Source organism: Ornithodoros turicata, chromosome 7 (genome assembly GCF_037126465.1).
Source record: "Ornithodoros turicata isolate Travis chromosome 7, ASM3712646v1, whole genome shotgun sequence".
In the NCBI taxonomy this organism is placed as follows: domain Eukaryota; kingdom Metazoa; phylum Arthropoda; class Arachnida; order Ixodida; family Argasidae; genus Ornithodoros; species Ornithodoros turicata.
The window spans coordinates 58,997,923-59,018,825 of record NC_088207.1 but is presented as its reverse complement, the minus strand read 5'-3'; the positions used below and the strand labels follow the sequence as shown (position 1 = coordinate 59,018,825).

The 20,903-nt window shown below is 48.2% G+C and overlaps 2 protein-coding genes across 2 annotated transcripts; both read right to left on the bottom strand.

Moving 5' to 3' along the window:
* Nucleotides 1–556: 556 nt before the first annotated feature.
* On the bottom strand, nucleotides 557–7,830 carry LOC135401751 (endothelin-converting enzyme 2-like). Its single transcript, XM_064634318.1, has 2 exons — nucleotides 7,628–7,830; nucleotides 557–2,749 (listed from the first exon to the last, which is right to left on the bottom strand). The coding sequence occupies exons 1-2, from the start codon at nucleotides 7,709–7,711 to the stop codon at nucleotides 689–691; spliced, it is 2,145 nt and encodes a 714-aa protein (XP_064490388.1). The 5' UTR covers nucleotides 7,712–7,830; the 3' UTR covers nucleotides 557–688.
* Nucleotides 7,831–9,288: 1,458 nt separating this feature from the next.
* Nucleotides 9,289–14,381, bottom strand: LOC135400669 (uncharacterized). Its single transcript, XM_064632499.1, has 5 exons — nucleotides 14,300–14,381; nucleotides 14,065–14,204; nucleotides 13,377–13,436; nucleotides 11,072–11,224; nucleotides 9,289–10,215 (listed from the first exon to the last, which is right to left on the bottom strand). The coding sequence occupies exons 1-5, from the start codon at nucleotides 14,379–14,381 to the stop codon at nucleotides 9,289–9,291; spliced, it is 1,362 nt and encodes a 453-aa protein (XP_064488569.1).
* Between the last annotated feature and the right edge of the window lie 6,522 nt (nucleotides 14,382–20,903).

The following is a 20,903-nucleotide window of genomic DNA, read 5'->3' as shown; positions in this document are numbered from 1 at the left end:
TCTAGCGGCGGTATCCAGGCGGTCCCAGCACTAAGTATTTATCGCTTTCGATCTGGGATTCGTTTCGGACTGTTGCGAGTCGCCTACAATATTCAAGCCAAACTACCGGGAACATTCATAATCCCCTTGTCTATTTTAAGAGATGTCACATGACAGCACAATGTAGTATGAAAGGTGAAGTGGAGTCGGACCAAACAGAGTTGGTCTGACAATCCCACGCTGATGCATTTTCTGCCACTTTCAATTGTAGTTGTCCTCTGTCCATCCATAGATAACACTGCTGACGCGAAAATGTCGATTGCGCGAGGTACCAGGGCACGACAGCAGGTTGACGATAGCCAGTATGATGGTTGATGATGATGATCAATAATGTACAGATTCCTCTCCCCAATACTAGAAGGCTGTCTTTTCGTTTTCTTTTTTGAGGGGGAAGAGAAGGGAAGGGGAAAAAAATTCAGGCATGTAGGGTGCTTTTTGAAGGACTTGGAGGCTCATGCCTCTGCATTCTTCTAATCTGATTTAGCGTTAGAGGAACCTGATGAAACAATCGTAAAAATTTTTTTTTTTCAATATCTCGTATTCGTTCACATAAGCTTTCACAAAACATCGTTACACACAATAGCAGCAAGCTTCGGATCAGTACATCAATGTGCGCCAGACAACTTACGCAAAATAAATAATGATATATTTACGCTGCGAAGAACTCGCACTTTCTTCCCTTGTTCATAGGGCTGTGATGATCGCACGCAAATGCTTCTGAGAACTCGGCATTGTGCTTGAGGGGCTCATTGCACATTCGCACGAATAATTTTCGTTCTTCTTGTCCACAAAGAAGATAACAAGTGGCTATGAAGAATATCTGCTTGTCCGTCACCGTTCTCAGAAATTGGAGTCGTACTTCAGTAGACGAACGCCTAGAAAACGCTATCCAAGCAATACTTAAGGAAATTGCAGTTTCCAGAATACTGTCGTCCTTGAACGGAGTGCCTTCGAAAGACTCTTCGAAACAGTCCGAGGAAAGGTTTGCGAAAGTCGGGACATGGTAGCGCACAATGGCGAGCGCGCTCTTCGCAAGCAGTAGGCCGAGCCCTCCGTACTTCACTGCTTCACTGATGCCGTACTCGTACAGCGGCATGACGACTGCCGTTGGTGGTAACGCGTACGTTCCTTCTTCAACATTATGGAAGTCAAAATATTCGCTGTTTATAACCTGGCCAACGAAGTGAGGTGCGCCCAGGGCGAGCGTTGTGTGGTTGATGCGTGCCAGGCTTGCAACAGCGTTGACCCAGTTCTTCATGAGACTGTCTCCCATGTCGGACATGTTCGCGAACATGATATCGAGGCTCTTCAGTGTCGGAAATCTGTCGGGATATTTCATTAGATCAAAGCGCCATGTCTTGAGAGTAGATTTCAGGAGAGCCTTCTTAATGCGAAACCCAGGGAGTATCACCTGTTCTGTGGTGGTATCTGCAATGTTCTTTACGAGACTGTGCAGGTCTGCCTTAGATGCACTGGTGAATGTGTCTGCGGCTACCCTCGCATACATGGCCCATCCCATGAATATCTCTGTGCGGTACATACAAGAAGCCAGTGCAACCCTTGAAGGGCGTGTCACGATCTCGCCGGCAGCGAGCTGGAGGTCGCGGTTAATGAATGGCGCCATCTGTTGGATGTTAACCCAGCCGACGTAACGATGAAGTTCCTTTTCACCGACTTCTTTAAAAATACGGTCGAATGCCCGTATGTAGGCTTCGCTTTCGATGGTGATAGGTGAACTGTCTGGAAGGTCCAAGAAGGCCAACGATTCTAGCCATCGGTCGGCCGATATGTTAGGAGTAAGCTGTGCAAGTTCACTAAGATTCATTGGCGTGGCTCTCATGGTGGTCTTGTTTAGAGTGACAACCATAGCATTTTGAATGAAGCTTTCGATTTTTACAAATTCTCTGTACGGCAGTAACTCGGTTTCCTTGGTTCCACCAGTTTTCAGCATTCTCTGTACACTCTCGTAATAATCTTGGTAGCCGGCTGCAGCTTTGATACGAACGCTCATGTTGTACAAAACTGACAGCTGGTTTCCCAAAAATATGTACAAATAGGGGCTGCCTTCTGGGCGAGGAATTTTGAAATTTAGAACGTTCTCCTGTTGAAAGGTGTTGTAGAGCAAAATCAGAGTCTTAAATATGTTCGCATTTTCTGTAGGTCTCGGCCAATAAATTTCACAGTCACTCCACAGCTTACGAAACTCGTCTCTTTCACCTGGACCGCCGGCGCTTGCTCTTCGACACGACATGTAGAGCTTCATGGCTTTTTCGACGGCACTCTGATTGAAAGGAGGAACGGTTGAGTCAGTAAGGCTGTCACTTAGCTGGCCGCTGTAATCCATCACGTGGGTCCAGTAGACTGATTCCTTCTGCTTGCGGTCCCACCCGTCGCAGACGTAGCTGTAGAAGTTCTCGCAAGGGTCCCGATTCGTGTTGATGGACATGCCGAGCAGGGTTGCGTAAAGTCTGCAAGGGCGCGTTCGGCAGACGGAATATTCGCCTTTCCTGGCCGATTTCCTGGCTCGAAGAAAAATGAAGGAGCCTAGAATGGTGCTGACCGTGATGAAAGCCACGCCGGAGATGATTACCCATTTCCATTTCTGCCTTATTGTGCGCTCCGACTCGGGCTGTGGAGTATAGGATGATAGTGCTTCTTGGAGAGCGGTTGTGGAGAGTCTTTGGCGCCGTTTCCGCTTCGGCAGTGGTTTCTGTTCGGAAAAAGGTTGAAATGAGGTACAGGTGCAAAGACGCGCACGCCACAGGTTCCGTTAGTGTCACAACCTGACGGGAAAAGATCGAAAGACGAAACGAGAGCAATATACTCTACTATATCTATATACTAAGCGTGTACTATACGTGGCGGCGCATCGTCGCTCGGGAGGAGACTTTCGTGTCCGCCGCGCGTATCGATTGCATGTCTTTCTGCGGGTGTTTGGAAGTGAGAACTTTTTCTTTTTTGGTGCTTGAGTTTTGCGTGCGTAAACAGAGGTTCATTTTTTTTAAATATCCTTGAAATTTACTACAATCTTTGCACTCTGTTCGTGTGTAAGAATGATCTACACAGATGAAGGAGACTGATACGAGCACGCAGCATTTTGGAATGACTATATTCCTCGGAACCTTAACTTTATGAGAAGTGAATGAAAGTATTTTTTTCTTTGTCTACAAACCAGCGATGACTTGGTATACGGTAATAAATACAAACCATTCGCTAATAGCCTTATTGGATGTGTACTGCGATGAGCGCGATTTGTGGAGCATCAAACACTGTAAGATCCGTAAAATTTTCAAATGATAGGTCTTTCAACATGATGTCAATACAATAACATTTCTTATGGTACAACTTGCGAGGAAAGATGCAGCAGTAGCTAATACCCGTTCGCTCGTTTACGCACCCGTTTACATACCGGCTTATATATTCGTTTTTCCTGAATCGGAAGCGGGGAGAGGGAGGGAGGATGTTTTCACTTTTTACCTTTTCATTTTTCTTTTTCCTTTCTGATCTGCAATACGTGAAATTTTTCTGCGGCCTATACACTACAGACTCTAGAGCTCGTTCATGGCCGTGTATAGTGCTACAAAATATCGTTTCTTTGGCTTCATCATTACTTTCAAGCGAAAGACTGACTCATTAAATTTTCTGCATTTCTCCTTACTTATCTCTTTCCGGTTATTATATTTATTTGGCACCAGATACCGCAACGTTTTTCTTGTAAATGTAGTTCTTGGCCAGTCCTAAAATTTATTTCCGAGCTATAAGAACAGTGGCCGCTCCCACATAAAACTTCATTCTGTAGCAGCACACGCCGCTACAATTTTATCATTTTAAATAGTTTGTTCATTGGAACATCCTGGAACTGATCTGACTGATACGCCGAGGCTATCTCCAACGCGATGAATTTGACACCTGAATCTCGTCAGCCAATTTCTATAGCTGAAAAGTGCTATTAGGGCCACACTTCAGTAAGCGGAAATTCTATCCTGTTAATTTAGTAACCCGGCTTAAATCATGTTGGAATCTCCTTATTACAACTGGTTGGTCAGTCAGTCCAAGCCGCAAAAATAGTAGGAATACTTGAAGGGTTCTTCAGAAATATTATCATGGGATGATCATGTGCATTATGTTAAAAGGGAACGCATGAGAGCCATTGCTATCTTAAGTCGATACATCTTCCCAAAGTGTGTAAAGATATCTACAATACGTTAATAGTGTAATATAGGTCAACCACATCGAAAAACAACAGTTTATTTCTTCACCGAAAACGATCGAGTCATGCGATTTATAGCATGTGTATCCCCAGTCTCTCATACCACCAGAGACGACTTTCAGATGATCATGATTACAAAGCAGGATTTCTATAAGTACTTCTTCTGAAGTCTTATGTCTTCTCTGAAATAGAATCACCTCGTAATTTTATCTCTGCTCAGATTGCAACAAACTGCATGCTACGAGGAAACCACGCGTTTGGAAAGTTTCGCCTTCACGAAATAACTACCGAAAGCGGCATTACTTTATAACACACCACTATAGTTTGTGTGATTGTGTAACAGAATGAATTAATATGTTTCTCAACCTTCATTGAGAGATATGAGTGAGAGTAAAATCAACATTTTCCGTGCCAGAAAAAGAGAACAACGAAAGTTGCAATCTACGCGGAAAATCTGCAAATTTACGCTAACTGAACTAAAATGTGCGGGCTGAACTCATGAACCTATTCGAGAATTATTTCTGCTCTAAACTCGAAATGAACTTTAAAAAGTAGCTGATCAAATCTTCCCTAAAAGCACGCAGCGCTATGGAAACGTCGTCTGCTCCACGAGGGTGTCTCCTCCCAAACGACGCGATCACCCCATGCGGGAGCAATTGTCCCTAAGTGTCTATTGTACTCGAGCGGAGTTTCCAGACCAGAAAGAGTATTGAGGGACCGTGCTTATAGCTAGCCTTATGACCCTAGAGCCTGTAACCTGTTAAAGGAACACAGAGTGAAACTCATTCGGATGCGACGTTCTATGAGCTAGTGTACGAAGTTGGTGTAGTTGGTATCTACGTCAACTTCTTGTCTTCTCTCTGTTGTTCATTGCTGCGTTCAACAATATGTTCTTTCGGCTGCGAAGTTGAAAATATAATAGTCAAACGAAACAAGCATTACTGTAATTAATTTGGGGTTCTTCAGCGCCAGACGGGTGGAACTACCAGCGGCGCCGTACGTGGATTGATTTCGCCAATGTGACGCCAATGTCTACGAAATGTGACAGCATTGCAGCAGACGAAGGGCGGTCCGTCCGCCGCAAACGCACGAAATGCGTACCATGAGCCTCGTGCAGAGACACTGGTTTTACCTGCAAACTCGTTCACTCCTTGCTGATGGCACTGTACATTTCTGAACATCTGGCAGAGTGAAATAACGCCACGCTTTGTCGCTTCCTGGCCTTATCGGCCGCTCACGTTTGTCATTTTCGGCCATCGCGTCTTGTATCTCTCGCAGCAATGGTGGCACATCTGCGATCTCTATACCTGTGCGTGTGCTCCGTAGTACACTGCCTACCCCTGTAGCTCCGCGGCGTCCGTGCACTAGGTCGTGCATCTAGCACGACCATGTCATGAAAAGTTGATTATCATCATCATTCTACGCGTTTTCGTAGGAGCTGTTGCTGTCGTCTTCTACGTTAGTCGTACGTCCACTTCTGCGCGTTCAAAATTCAAATTTCCATTGTCCAATCATGATGTAGATATCGCGGGCAGACGAGTAGCTCCCCTAGCGGATCGTGCGGTTCCTCAAAGGGTTGCCGATTATGGCGTGGTTACCAGGCAACATGGACGACACCACGTGAGACGCGCTGCGTTCGGGGCCTAGGTGCTTGGCTTATCACGTGTTAGGTATCGTTGTCGTAAAGAGTCTCCAATCTGCTGAATCTCTTCTAATCCTTCCCATCGTTGTAAATCTCCCTAATGAACAGCGATAAAGCCTACTCTCCCGGCGCTGTTCCGTTTTACATTCGACCACTTTCGACTCCTCCTCGCCTCCCTCATTTCACTTGTCATTTCCGTGCTTTGCGGTGAGAAACGAAACGCGACGAACGTTCCGCTCAAGCGACCAAACCAGTCCACTCTAAGTTACGCCAAGCCTTGCACACTCAGCCGATGTTAGCTTTGCTCAATACAACGACCAAGTGAATTTCGCCATTAGTCTACTCGCTGACTGTATGCCCGCTTTCTATACTACTGAGGAAGGTGTCCAGGGATATCGTGCTTCCTTCTATTCGATCGTTGTCTCCTCCTAATTCGTAGGCGGGGACACTCACGATAACGACGCTATACCAGGTCCCGTGACTCAGTGGTTAGCGTGCTGGCCATGTCACGTCGAGACCCGGGTTCGAATCCCGGTGCCGACTGTGCTATCTGGGGTTTTTCCTGGGTTTTCCCCAGACGCTTTCAGACATCCCTTAGAAGTCGACCCAGGACGCATATTCCCCAATCGTGACGTTGCCCACCTCTGTGAGGCCGACAACAGCGAGCCCTTTCACCACCACAACGACGCTAAGATTCACTTCTGACGGCATTGCACTTCCAGAGCAGGGGTACGCCACGCATCGTACGTCATCGTTAAGTCCGCGGCCCGCTTGCGGACCAGCTGCGCTGCAGTTGCGGTCCTCGGGCAGACCAAGCGCGCGCGAAAAACACCGCTGCTGAGCTGACTGGCAGAGTGCGCGTCACAGCAGGCAAATTCCTCAGACAAATGCGCGCTCGCTGTGTTGTCTTGGACAAATGTGTTTGTCGTATTATTTTACCATAACTGTAAATGTAACAAGTCATCCAAAATGCAAGCTTTCAGTACAGTTTCACTTATTAGACAGCAATAGATACAAAGGCATGTTCACCTTGTTGTTCAGGAAAGGGTGAATTTAGTCTTATTTTAGGATGGGGTTCAATGTCGTCTGCGGCCCCTGTGCAAAAGTCGACAATGGGGATTGAAATGTGGCCCTTGGGATTGTAGAGGATCCAGACCAGGATTAATAATAATGAATAATAAAGATTAATAAGAAAATTAATTTCGAAAGCCCGTGAAGACTGGCGCTCAGCTTTACATGGCAAAAGTGCATGCAGCGCACCTTGCGAGGGAAAAAATGAACGATTAATTTCTTGGGCACTTTTTGTGAGGCATTGTGCATATATTCGATCGTCAGGGACAACCACAAAATGAGGTGCTGTCCGATTTCCATTAGCAGCAGCACGACCTTAGGCCAACCCAATAAGCATGTCCACTGAAGACTCTGTCTCTGAGGACTCTCATGTCCAATAAGCATGTTGAACTGATGTTTCTTGTCAGTTGCATCGGGTTTTCCACTCAAGTTGCGGCCAGAGACTGGTCTGATAGCCTTGCAGTTGGAAGAATGCCACGTTTTTGGAAACTTTGCATCGTTTCGCCCTAGCAGAGACGTTGAACGCTGTTGTTTATTTGCATTCCTCTGTCAATCTTAGAAAAAAAGGCTGAAAACTAGTGTCCCTGATCATGTCGAAGTCTACGTCTCTTTAGGACGTGCGAAAGGACACATGCCATAAGCAATAACTACGAGATGAGACTCACCGACTCAGGACTTGTTACACTCCCGCACCTCTCAAAGAGGGAATCAGTCCAGATATCCCTTAGGGTACTCCTTCTGCTCTCCATGGCTCATGAACAAACAGCGCGTAGATCCTCTTCTATGTCTGAGCACGCGGAAATTTCCTGCTTCTTCTTTTTCCTGTTCGTTTCATTTCGTGACCTTTCGAAGCCTCAACGTCATAACTCCACCCCTCAAACCCATGAGGACGTCACGGGGTTTATAAATTATATACTCCATCACACGCAGGGAAAGGTAACGGCTTCGTTACCGTTACCGCCTCCGGTACTGGCCTACATTTGTTTCTGTTTCAGTTTTCGGAACCTCCCACCCCCCTCCTTGCATCGTTTCTTCTTCTTCGTTCCTCCTCGTCCATTAGCCTTTATTTTTTTAAAAAATTTGTACGCTTTGAGACCGTGACACTTTTTTTTTTCTGAGATATACTTGGACGACGTAACCACAACATACAACATTTATTCAAAACTATAGTACGTGGCATGTGCACTGACTGCGGTGGGCCAAGGGGCCTGGGCCCTCCCACCCCGGAACTTTCCCAGAGGGGGGGGGGGGGGCAGGCCCCATCCGTGAAGTCTACCTAGCTGACACTGAAGATTAACATTTCGAAGAATATCCTAAGAATCGCGTGTTTCATGGGAGCGATCATGAAAATCCTGTAAAAATTCGCCTCACAACGTCTCAACGCGGAATTCCAGACATCTGTGCATGAAATTTGGGAGGAGGGGAGGAGGGGGAGGACGTCGAGCTCTGGCCTCCTCCGGCAGATTGAAAACTCTCCGCCTATGGTACTACGTGGTTCCGTTGAATAACTAATATATCAATACAGTTTTCATGAGTGTTGCTCTCGCTTGCAACTTGCAAGTCACCATAAGCGTATAAGAATTGTGCTTCTGTTTGCTTTATACTCTTTACATATACGCTCCAGTCTTATTTTAGCTTTACTTCTTCGGTCAAATTTATAGTTAGCTTCTTCTGGCTTTATTTAATAAATTTATCTGAACGATACTATAACGGATTGTAATAATTCGGGTCCTGCAGTACCCGAATTATGACCCTAAACTATTTTCGTTCCAGTTTGTTTCAGGTATTATGAGTGTGCAATATCCGCCCGTGTTTTTGTCGACGCGCACGTAAATGGGAAAGGACAACCAAAACTAACCAGTTTAAATTACGTACCACAGAAGGTTTGACGTTTTCGGACCACGGCCCAATGGAGTCCATCCAGAGACAACACTGGTGTCGAGAAAATGGCGGTTGCGCGGGGTACCACGGTACACCAGCATGTTAGCGTGGTTTATTGCGAGATGATGAATGGGGAGTTTCATTGCCAGGGACGATACTCTACCCCATTGCTGGTGGTGATTCGGGGAGTGAAATAATGAGCCCCTTCGTAATAAGCATCGAAGCCCATCCAGAAAGGTGAAGAGGGCTTTGAGGGCAGGGACCAAGCTATTTTGTGTGAGAGTCCAGCTCGTTAAGGAATCCGGAGAGCAGGGTTCGGGAATGTTGGTAGTGTGGGCAATGGAGAAGAATGTGTTCTAGATCTTCTACAGCACCGCAGTGACTGTACTGAGGAGAGTCAACTTGCCTTAAGCGGTAAAAGACACACCGAGGCGCATTCGATCAACTAATGCGCTCCCGTAACAAGGGTCCTGCGCTGGTCCCAATTCCTCGATCCGTCCCGTACCCGACCCGCAAACAGCGTCTTATCGGAAAAGAGACCGCATAGACGCCATAGCATTTTGAATGAAGCTTTGTACGGTAGTAACTCGATATCCTTGGTTCTATCAGTTATCAGCATTCTCTGTACACTCTCGTAATAATCTTGGTAACCGGCTGCAGCTTTGATACGGACGCTCATGTTGTACAAAACTGACAGCTGGTTGCCCAAAAACATGTGCAAATAAGAGCTGTCTTCTGGGCGAGGAATTATGAAATTTAGAACGTTCTCCTTCTGAAAAGTGTTGTAAAGCGCAATCAGAGTCTTAAATATGTTCGCATTCTCTGTAGGTCTCGGCCAATAAATTTCACAGTCACTCCACAGCTTACGAAACTCGTCTATTTGACCTGGACCGCCGGCACTTGCTCTTCGACACGACATGTAGATTTTGATGGCTTTTTCGACGGCACTCTGATTGAAGGAAGGAACGGTTGAGTCAGTGAGGCTGTCACTTAGCTGGCCACTGTAATCCATCACGTGGGTCCAGTAGACGGATTCCTTTTGTTTGCGGTCCCACCCGTCGCAGACGTAGCTGTAGAAGTTGTCGCAAGGGTCCCAGTTCGTCTTGATGGATTTGCTGAGCAGGGTTGCGTAAAGTCTGCAAGGGCGCGTTTGGCCGACGGAATATTCGCCTTTCCTTGCTGATTTGCTGGCACGCAGAAAAATGAGGACGCCTAGAATGGTGGCAACGATGATGGAGACCGCGACTGGGATTATTACCCATTTCTCCCGTATTGTGCGCTCCGACCCGTGCTGTGGAGTATAGGATGATAGTGTTTCTTGGAGAGCGGTTGTGGAAACCCTTGGTTGCAGTTTCTGCTTCGGCGGTTGTTTCTGTTTGGAGAGGGGACTAACTGAGATACAGATGCACAAACAAACACAGCTTAGGTTACGGTGGGTTAGGTTGTTATCACACCGTGACGGAAAAATAGGCCAGCAATCAAAGGACGTAGCAAGTACGAAACTACTACAAGGACTGTATTACGTTAGTAGCAGCACGACGCTGCGTCTACTCAGTGAGCATGTTGAGCTGATGGACTGAGGCGTACCATATCCTGTACTGTTTCTCGACAATGGCATCGGGCCTGCCTCTGATCTGATTGTCTTACAGAAGGAAGAAAGCGGAATTTCGGGACATTTAGGGTAGCAGGTGTAGGGTAGGGTACTAGTTGGAACGATAGATAGGACTACGGATAGATAGGACCAGGTACGCAAAACACAGGAGTAAAAACCGGGACTAGCGTACTAAAAGGGGGAAAAACCAGGAAGACTATACTTGACGTTTCGAGTGAACGCTCTTCATCAGAAAAAGGGGAAACAGAAAGCTAGTGGATGATGTAGCTTTCTGTTTCCGCTTTTTCTGACGAAGAGCGTCCGCTCGAAACGTCAAGTATAGTCTTCCCACTTTCCCCCCTTTTTTTCCCTTTTAGCACACTAGTCGCGGTTTTTATTCCCGGGTACTAGTTGACCGAGCTCGTCGTGTGCTGTCGTGTTCTTTCGCTCATTTTTGTCGAAATGCAAACTTTTCATTGTTTCGCCCTGGTCGAGGCATCCAACGTCTCGTTCTATTCGCCGCCCTAACTTATCTGCATTCCTCTATCGATCTTAAAAAAAGCTATAGTATCCCTGGCGGCTGTTTTGGACGTGGGAAAAGGTCACGCAGAAGGGAGAATTACGCAATGAGGCTTACCAGTTGACCACTTGCTGTTGTCCCGAGACGGTCAAGGGAATCCCACAGACCAGACCCAGAGCAGATATCCCACAGGGTACTCTTTTTGCCGCCTATGAAACGTGAACAGACAGTGCGTGAGTCTTCTTCACAGTGGATTACAGATTGTAATGTCTGAGCACGCGAAATTTCACTTCTTCTTCTTCCTCAGTGTAAGTGGCCGTTATCCACAAAGAGAGATTGACCAGGGCTAGTAAACACAAAACAACGACTGACCAGCTCCCGTGGCTCAGTGGTTAGCGTGCTAGCCATGTTACGTCGAGACTGGGTGGTACCCGGGTTCGAATCCCGGTGCCGGCTGTGCTGTCTGGTGTTTTTCCTGGGTTTTCCTCAGACGCTTTCAGACATATGTCGGCACAGTTCCCCTAGAAGTCGGCCCAGGACGCACATTTCCCCAGGGCGTCAGTCGTGACATTGCCCACATACGTGAGGCCGACAACGGCAAGCCCTTTCACCATCACCTCAACCACACCGCCAAAACGACGACTAAAAGAACTAAGAAAGAAACTTGAAAAAAGAAAAAAATATCACTGGACGATTACGATAGCCGGTACTGCGAAATTTGAGCCCAGCTATTGAGGTCGACTTATACACCACTTTTTTTATTTTCCCTTCCATACATAATACTTTCTTCAGGAAGCACTCAAGCTCCTATCCCAGTTCGTGGAGTCGTTGTGAAGTCGCTGCGAAGTCGTCGTGAGGTCGTCCACATTGGTGAGGTACAGCCCATTTCTGTATGTAGCAGGATTCAGTGCCACGTACGTATACCAACTTTTGCGGATGACTCTTGGAATAGGAGTTGACGATTTTTTTCATACGTGCAATTTCGCGGCCGCCACGGTTCCTGTCGCAAGTTTGGAGCCACGCTCACGGAACTGCAACCGGCCTCCCAAGCAGGGTTGCGGAATTGCCACGCCGGGGTTGGAATGATTCCGGAATCATTCCAGATTTATCAGAGCCCGGAATGGAATTGGAATGGACTGGCGGAAACTGTCCTGGGAATGGAATCGGAATGGAATTAGACATTTTTTCACAGGCGGAATGGAATTGGAATATAACAGTCTGGGTGCCACACGGTCAAGGGCGATGGTTTGGTTTGGTTTTAAGAAAAAATAAAATGGAGATTTCGGCTTCACTGGTGTGAGGCCCGCAACCCCATATCGCTTGCACCAGTTACTTTAGTGGAAAATTCCTGTAATGATGATGTCAATGAAGAGGAGGAGGAGGGGAATTGACAACCTTGTCTTTGTGCTTTTTCCGTGCTGGGTAATGTCAATCTCCTATAGCGCTGCTGGGCTAGCTAGTACGGTTACCGGTCCTAATTCTTTTATTGATGGAATTAAAGGAATGGAATGCCATTCCAGGAGTGGGAATTGACCATATACCTTTTCATTCCGAGGAATTTAAAGGAATGGAGTTATCACAAATGTTCATTCCTCGGAATGGAATGGGTGATCCCATTCCGCAACCCTGTTCCCAAGCGTTCTTCGCTTTCCTCCTTCACTCTTGCCGTACGCTTCTCCGCTGCTTTTCTTCTCACGCTCTCACGTACTTCCCTTCGCTCCTCGTTCGCCCTGCCGGTTACAACACCTACGGCGCTCAACGCGGGAACGGGTGCCTAAAATTGAAGAACGATGATTGGCAAAGCAAAGGAACCGATGTGAGTGAAACATGAACACCAGAATGCCACAGACTTATCCGGGTGAGTAGCCCAAATGAGACCGTAGAGTCCCCAACCTGCGCAATGGTCAGACAGGGGAAGGACAAGGCAGACTTCGGACAAACGTGAATCCAGGGAAAAAAGAAATGGTCACACCCGCACAGTACAAAAGCGAGATAGAGCAAAAAAATCCCTGAATCTTGCGCGAACGATAGCGATGATCTTGCTGGAGAGTGACATCTTCGCCAAAGCGTTGGCCGTCTCATTTAATAGAAGACCGCCCTTTCCTTCTTCTCCTTCGTCCTCTCAAAACATGGCCTTGAGCCACGAATGGCCATTGGCCAGGACAAATGGGTGGAATCACTATGTGGCAGTGAACATATGTAAGGCCCAGAACAAGGTGAACTCAGGTATATTTCGTGCACGTTTCTTCTTCTTCGTCGTCCAACCAAAAGATGGCTGTGAGCCGCTAAGGGCCAGGATGATTGGGTGTAATTACGTCTGTGCTGTCTGGGGTTTTTCCTGGGTTTTGATACAGATGTCGGCACAGTTCCCTTAGAAGTCGGCCCAGGACGCACATTCCCCGTCAGTCGTGACGTTACCCACCTCTGTGAGGCCGACAACGATGAGCCCTTTCACGAGCACCATCACCACCATATGTAGGGCCTGTAAGCGTGAACGCAGGTGTTAAACGACGTTCATATGACGGAATGCGTATGCGCGTGCACGTGTGAGTATATATTTGGGTATGTGGGTGAGGATGGAGAAGGTGTGTAAAGGTGGTTCGAGTGGAAGATGTAGGATACGAGACCCGCTGCCACAGACCTGTTGCATATAGGTCGGTATGAGATGCTCCGCGAGACTGCAGTGAAGCTAAACACACGGGGGCTCCCAGTATACTCGGCGTCGTACAGATATACCTCTTGCGGAGTACAGGTTGTAAAGAGGCCACAGTCCTGGCCAATATGGGAGCATAAAGGCGACGAAGAGCCCCCAGCCCTGTGGAGGTAAAAATGTATGGGGAAGAGCAAGTCATCGGGCTCTCGTCAACCAGGCTTCTGTCTGTGTTGAGCTGCAGTGATGAGAGTTCCACGAGAAAGAGCGACGTTCAAAGGGGGAGGGGTTGGGGCAGCGAGGGACAGTCGTGTATACCTGGCAACGGAAGTACACCCAAGAACAGGCAGGAAGGACATTGAAGCGAAGGTGCCAGCGGTTCCGTTATAATGGGGAGTCCATGAAGACCAGGGTTCCACGTAATGGTAATAGCGCTAATGTGTTGCGGGACAAGATGTACCAAGATTGACAACAAGGACTCTGAGGGCGTTGCCAGATCGGAAGATGACGCCATAGCAGAAATGACAGATAGAGAGCGAGAGAACCCTTTCAAAGGAGGAAGGGATCCTCGTGGGGGCAAGGGCCACAGCCAAAAATTTCCTGTCAAAGGGAGGGGTAAAAAGTCTTGAGCCGAACCGGAAAATCGAAGGCAAGCTGAAGCAGAGTTGAGGTTGCTCGTGGGTTTGACAGCTCACGGTCCCTGGTACGGCCCCCTTGGGATTCCCCAGTCTTGCTGTTCTTTCCAACTGTGCCGGAAAGTTCTTGAAGGGAGCTCATTACACGTGGCCTGACGTTAAGAACCCGCTACCTGAGTGACCATTGCCATTTCACGAGAAGACAGCGTCTGCGGCTAATTGAACCGACAGGACAGTAGAAGATGGAGGAGGGGCATGGTCCCAACGCGGCGGCACAGCTACGACAGCGGCTTCAAGCTAAAAGTTGTGTACGTCGCGCAGCCGTAAGGAAACATGGCAGCTGGCAGGCAGTATGGAGTAGACGAGCGCTGTGTCAGGAGCTGTATGAAAACGGCGTCGACTTTGAAGGTGGCTCCAGAAACAACGAAAGCCCGGCGTACCGGACTTCCTAAGTGGTCAACGTTGGAGAAAGCTTTGGTGACTCAGGTTCACAGAGCACGAAAGGATCCTCGTGAGATCTCTGCCGTTGCAATTCGGTTGTCGTGGCGTTCACTTTCGGCGTACTGCCCGTGCTTTATCCACGAGTGCGACTTATGTGCAGGAAAATGTTCAAAGGGTCCCGAAAATTGGCCCTGTGGCTTATACGCGTGAGATTACGGTAGTCAATGTGGGACCAACTCAGAGCATCATTGTACCGTACTTCGGCTGGCGCTCCTGACGGACAGACTGCACGCCACCCTTAAGTCGATAGAGGCCACCTCATCTATAACGGGAATGCGAGTATAGCAGACTTATCTACGTTGAGAGATGGATGAGCGGAGTTGAACCACGATCAAAGCAATGGCATACGTAGGGATATGGATGTCTATATAAGCCTCTACAGGAGCACAGCAAGTACAACACTGTCATAAGCCTTGGCAATGTCCAGGGCAACAAGTACAGGTATCGAAGACGTTCGATTTCCGTCAGTTTATGTCCCCCTGATGCGCATATCGGAATGCGGCATGACTAAGGATTTTTAAATTTTTCTGTCGGACTATGTCACCTTCGTGAATTCCCTTTCTGAAAATTGGAGAAAACTTGACTCGGACAAGTCCAGTCAAGGAGGGACCGTAGGGCCTTTCCCGACCGACCGGCGAGACGGAGTCTGCAGGTCCCGGAGAGTCCGCGGTCGGCTTGTGGAATATAGTTTCTGGTTAGCGTCGGACATTCGTACAGCCAGGAGCGTAACACCGTGTTCCGCGCGACGTGGTCGCGTCAGGACTGACGTTGGTAAGCGAATATCGGCGTATTCACAGAGGGTAGTATATGGTGCGAACGTGAAGCAGACGAGCTCGGAGGCAATCGCCCATTCGGCTTACGTAACCGTTATGCTACTATCGCTAGGGCTTCCTTTGCTGCAGAGGAAGCGTGAATCATTAAAACTTGGTCCAAGGCCGTGAAGGCGGTGCCGACCATTATCGTATTTGCTACTTTGATTCTCGGTACCTCATCTGTTTTCCTTTTCTCGCCATGCTCAAGAAACATTTTCCCACCACTTTCAAACTTCCAACTTTCGACTTAAGATTGCTGCGCCTAGCAAAAATTGCGCATACCCTCATCTAGCAACGTTGCAGCGACTCGTGGCGCCATCCATGGAGAGAGACCGACACCGCTAACCAGCTCTCCTGAAAGCACTTTCGGTTTCGCACGCTGTCCTCTCGACTTCTGTGATACAACACCACCCTTGTAGCCGGTTGATGCATCTCAGAAGCGGTGCAAACGGCTGGAGGTACACACAGCTCCGCACACAGCAGCAGCATAAAAGCAACGTTCACTTACAAGTGATTGGTAACGACGATGACGAAGTAGAAACAAGCTTCCTGGATGGCAGGAGACCCGGAAGCCCCCGAAGGACGACAACGAGCACGTCTTCCAGGTGGGAGAAAAAGGGTATGATGTTGGCGCTGTGTTATTGTGTTTCAATGTTCGTCCTCGGCTTTCTGCTCTCTACCTTTCTTCACCATGGAAAATGGAGAACCACGACTGGAACCACGACTAGCGAGCCAGTGCTGACGATACCCCTGGAGAAAATCCACCAGGACTATCCCAACAGCCACCACTTTCAAACTTTAAACAGCACATGAAAATTTCATGCTTTCGATGAAGGGTTACCGTGACGACGTTGCATCAACAAAAATAAAACAGTGCACCGCTAAAATTATCTGCGCACCTCAAACAGTGAGCACCGTGAATGCCGCTGGAGCACATCAGAGGTTTACCGTAAGCCGAATTGAGCTACATATTACACGCTCAGCAAATGAACTCAAGGCATTTGCAAGTTATGACGTGAACATATGTCTTATAAATCGGGATGCCAGTTTGAAAAAAAGTTGAGCGTCACGAAAATAGGGAAGACTTTAAAACAACATAAAATATAAACCACACAAGTTGCGTATACATGTGCATATAGGGCAAGAGTTTATGCGTCTGCAAATAAGAACGGTTGTCGAAAATATTCAAGGCGACGCCGAGGAATCGACGCGCTTCTAGTCCGTTTGGTTCCGCGCCATTCAGTGTCACTGTCATTGTCGTCATTGTGGCGATTCCAAAAAGGTGTCAGTTACCAGTGCCGTTCGGACCGGGGTCTACGGAGAGAGGAGGAAGCATACGCGTGAAGACGTCACTCGTCCTCGCACCAGTGATACGCCAGTGGATGTACATCGATATCAGTTCCGCCGTCGTCGACCATGCATCGTCGGATTCGGAACAGTAACAGTTGCCAGTGCGCGAGTTGTGGGAGGCGAGATGGAAAAAACGACGCTTTAGGAACAACAAGCTCGTGCTGGAGCGCAGCGTGTGCGATCGCCTGGGGTTTGGGAGAGATCGGACAGAGATAAGCAACAAGCATGTCGGAAGTTTTGTGTTCACGCTTCTCCGACTCGAACACTTTGAAAGAGCTCTGGCTGCGCGTTACATGTAAGCGGTCGTTGAGACGCCGGACGGCCTCGTTTATTCGTCTCCCGTGGCCTAGGGGTTAGGATGATCGCTTTCCACGCCGAGACTGGGAGTTGATACGGGTTCGAATCCTGTCACCGGCTGTGCTCTCTGAGGTTTTCCCTGGGTCTTCCGAACATTTTCCAGACGAATGTCGGCACAGTTCCTCCTGAAGTCGGCCCAGGACGCATACTAACCCTTCCCCCACTCCTTCTGTGAGGGAACCTGTATAGCACAAGCGTATTGTGTAGAAAATACATGGTTTTAAGAGCAACCAAACATACTTTCTTAGTACTTAACGGCACCAGCGAAGTAGCAGTGCAAGCAAGAGCGAGTCTCACATGCACGCGATACGAATAAACACTGTTTTTCCTCAACATGAAGAGTTTACGTGTGAAAAGTTAACCGCTTTCCTCTGTCCGTACGTGAAGTGCACCCAAAACTTCAACAAGCTGGCATGGCATGCCCTCTATAATTTAGAGGAAACTTAAAAATCACGAGCAACCCCACTCGAACTAAATGCAGACGGCAGGATGCGTTGGGCCGACCAGTATGGCGGCTGGTGACCACGCTGCGGCGCACCCTATCCGCGATCCAGCCTGTATACTGTAGAGATCAGTCCTATTTCCTAAGCCCTTATTCACAACCCCCATCGCTTCAACCGTCACATTCTCCGCCCAGATTGTCATAGTCATGTCATAGGCTAGGTAGTCAACTCCATAGCCCTGGCCAATCTCCCTTGTTGCTAATGGCCATTCTCCATGTGAAGAAACCAGAGCCAGTCAACTCGTAGAAATGGATCGTGATTTGCCTTTGCTGCTGCTGGTTGTTGTCCCGCCATCGCTACTGGCGTACTGACAGCTGTTGTCGGCCTGCGTACAACCACGACGCCTGATTTAATGAGCATAGCTGACGAAATACTGCCGGGTGTACTCGACCACATGACTCTCTCCTTGAACGAGACCGCCAGACAAGCCGAAATTCAGCAGGAAAACACCACTACTGTGCAATTCCAGGAAGAAAACAAAACCGTTGTGCAATTCCAGCAAAGCACCACTGTCGAGCAATTCCAGGAAGAAAATATCACTGTTGCGCCATGAAAAACGGATACGATGTGCTTCGAGGAAAATAAAATGTAATGAGACGTAAAGGTATGTGTTGACATCTCCCTGTATATATGAAATTACGAAGAGCGCTGATTGTGTAATTTACACCAGCAAAAACACGTTAATTCAGGCTTCTCCGTACACCCTTCAGGCATGTCAGGCTTCTCCCTGAAATGTCTGTGATGTTCCCATACAGCTCTGTTGTCACATAAAGATGTTGGACACCAATGTGTCTGGTTGGGTCATAATTATTCAGACTGGAAATAGCGCCAACCAAGGTCCACCAAACGGAGGTTCCCAACGTACGTTGTCTAAAGGGAGACGGCTTTTATACTAGCAGGCGGTCGTTTTGAGGTCAGATGAGGCGGGCCGTCATTCACGTCACGCAGGGCCGGTGCTAGGGGAGTGCGTGGCAAAGGCACATCGCTGGGTACTCGCCACCCCCTTATCGCCGACCCTGCGTCACATCACCGGTCCGTCGGGTTGCTGCCGATCTATTCCTTTTGGTAGATTGTTTCCCCTGTTACCGAGGGCAGCACTGGAAGCCTTGAATGCATTTATTAGGAGCTGTAATATAGATTGTACAGATGTATTGTAATGATAAGTTTTAGTGAGTCGTATTCGCTTGAACAAAACGACCGATTCGAGTGCTGCGCGTGCGCATTTGGTACCGGTGAAACCAGCATCGGGGGAACGCGGTTTCGTACGAACGAACGACTCGCGCTGAGTCGTTTCGTTGTACTCGGCGAGAACGACCGATTCACATCGGAAACCAAGATGGCGGCTGTTTGCGTTTGTAGGGCCATCTTCGTCTACGTAGAGCTCTCTGACCTACGCCACGGTGTGAAGCGTGAGGTGGCGAAACTCGACGATAGCTCGGAGCACGACGAATTGCAGTAGGTCGTGGAAAGGGGATGCATAGCGGCTCTACATACTCTAAAGTGTAAAGGAGGATGAGATTGTCTCTCATGGCGTTGTCATTCATTCAGGTCATCTGGATGCTCCCCGAATGGCCAAACGCCGCCACGCCACACGTGCAAGGGTGGCGTGGCGTGACAAAACTTTGGCTACTGGAAGTCAGGGGGGGGGGGGCAAGTGGCGGCGCGAGCAAAAAATAAATATATTCGACCCAAGCTTCATGAACGGAATATATGATATATATAACTTCATGTATGCAATAAGGGGATAAGTCGACTTATCCCCCTTTCTACTATTTTTGCTGCAATGACATCTACATACCGGTATGTAACTGCCAAAGAAAATTTAGGACCGTATTGCAATTTATGCAACTTATCCCTTTATGGCATACAGAGGTTCAATTAGTGAAAAGAAACTGTTGCCACTGACCTGTAACAGCCGATGACAATTTTAAGGAGACGGTTGGCATATGACAACAGCGAAGACGAATGTAACGCAGAGACGGAACGTCCAACTTTCACACACGCACATATAAAGAGGCAGCGATCAGATGAGGCTGGGCGCATTGTAGATAGTATAGATGGAGACAGGTGATTAAAGCAGGGTAGAAAGGCCTGTTGATGACAGGAAATCTCAAAGGTGACGTAGACCTTGATGCTTATGCAGTATGGTCCGTGGCGATGAAATTCCCCATTCATCATTTCACAATAAAGTTGTCGTTGGTACATATGAGCGCTACTGGACCAGGGGCCCAGCACCTTGCCTATGGTAAAGTGGCGGTGTCGATTGCGTGCATTCCATGCTGCAAGATCTCGCGCTCCCGCTTGGGGCAGTCCATGAGTAGGTTGTGCAGGTCACCGCGCACATTGCATAATGCACAAAGGTCCGGTGGTGCACGACCAAGGCGTTGCCTCATGGGGTAAATGCAACGTTCAGCCGCGTACGGTGAAGAAGAGATGCGTAGTGTCGCGGAAGGCGATGAGGAAGCGACACAGAGAGAGAGAGGTACGGATCTACTGCGTGGAGCAGAGAGTAGGGTGTCAGGTCATGCAGCCACTGTGTCTGCAGAGATAGCGAGGACAAGGACCCGACGGTCACCTTTGGGCAAGATGATAGAGTGGGCTGAAGGTATCTGATAACCCCGTAGGGCATCCTGGTCAGCCTCTTCATTGCCGGGTATGCCCACATGACCAGGAACCCATTGTAATACTATCGAGTGGCCGGGTTCAGCAGCTCCTTATAGGATTCAGGCATGTCAGTAACAATGAACAATAGAAGACCGCGAATGCCTTGTTACGAGGCATTGAAGAGCAGCCTTTGGATCTGTGCAGAAGATCCATGGTCGAACCGAAAGCTGCAGAATCTTGCGAATGGAAGTTTCAACTTTTAATAATAATCTAGCTTTGATCATATGTTCGACATTCCCTGCATGTCTATGTGTTGCTTTCGTCATCTTCGCTAATGATACTCTAAGCCTGACCCATGCGATTGATGCTACTGGTACATTCCTGCCTAAATTTCTGAGCAAACGCTACATGGCCTACTACTGGTAATACTGGTACTGGTGCCTTCAATGCCACCAGAAACGGACCGGTTCAGCCACATGCTTGGTGATCTCCCGAGTGAATTCGAGCAAAGATTCTTCGAGTGCGTGAGACTTGAAA

Coding starts and splice junctions, on each gene's coding strand:
- LOC135401751 (XM_064634318.1), bottom strand. CDS start 7,711: ATGGAGAGCAGAAGGAGTACCCTAAGGGATATCTGGACTGATTCCCTC. Junction 2,750..7,627: donor GTGTAACAAGTCCTGAGTCG/GTGAGTCTCATC, acceptor TTTTCCGAACAG/AAACCACTGCCGAAGCGGAA.
- LOC135400669 (XM_064632499.1), bottom strand. CDS start 14,381: ATGAGCTCCCTTCAAGAACTTTCCGGCACAGTTGGAAAGAACAGCAAG. Junction 11,225..13,376: donor TCGTTGTCGGCCTCACAGAG/GTGGGTAACGTC, acceptor TCGCGTGCTCAG/ACATTACAATCTGTAATCCA. Junction 10,216..11,071: donor CAACAGCAAGTGGTCAACTG/GTAAGCCTCATT, acceptor CTCTCCAAACAG/AAACAACCGCCGAAGCAGAA.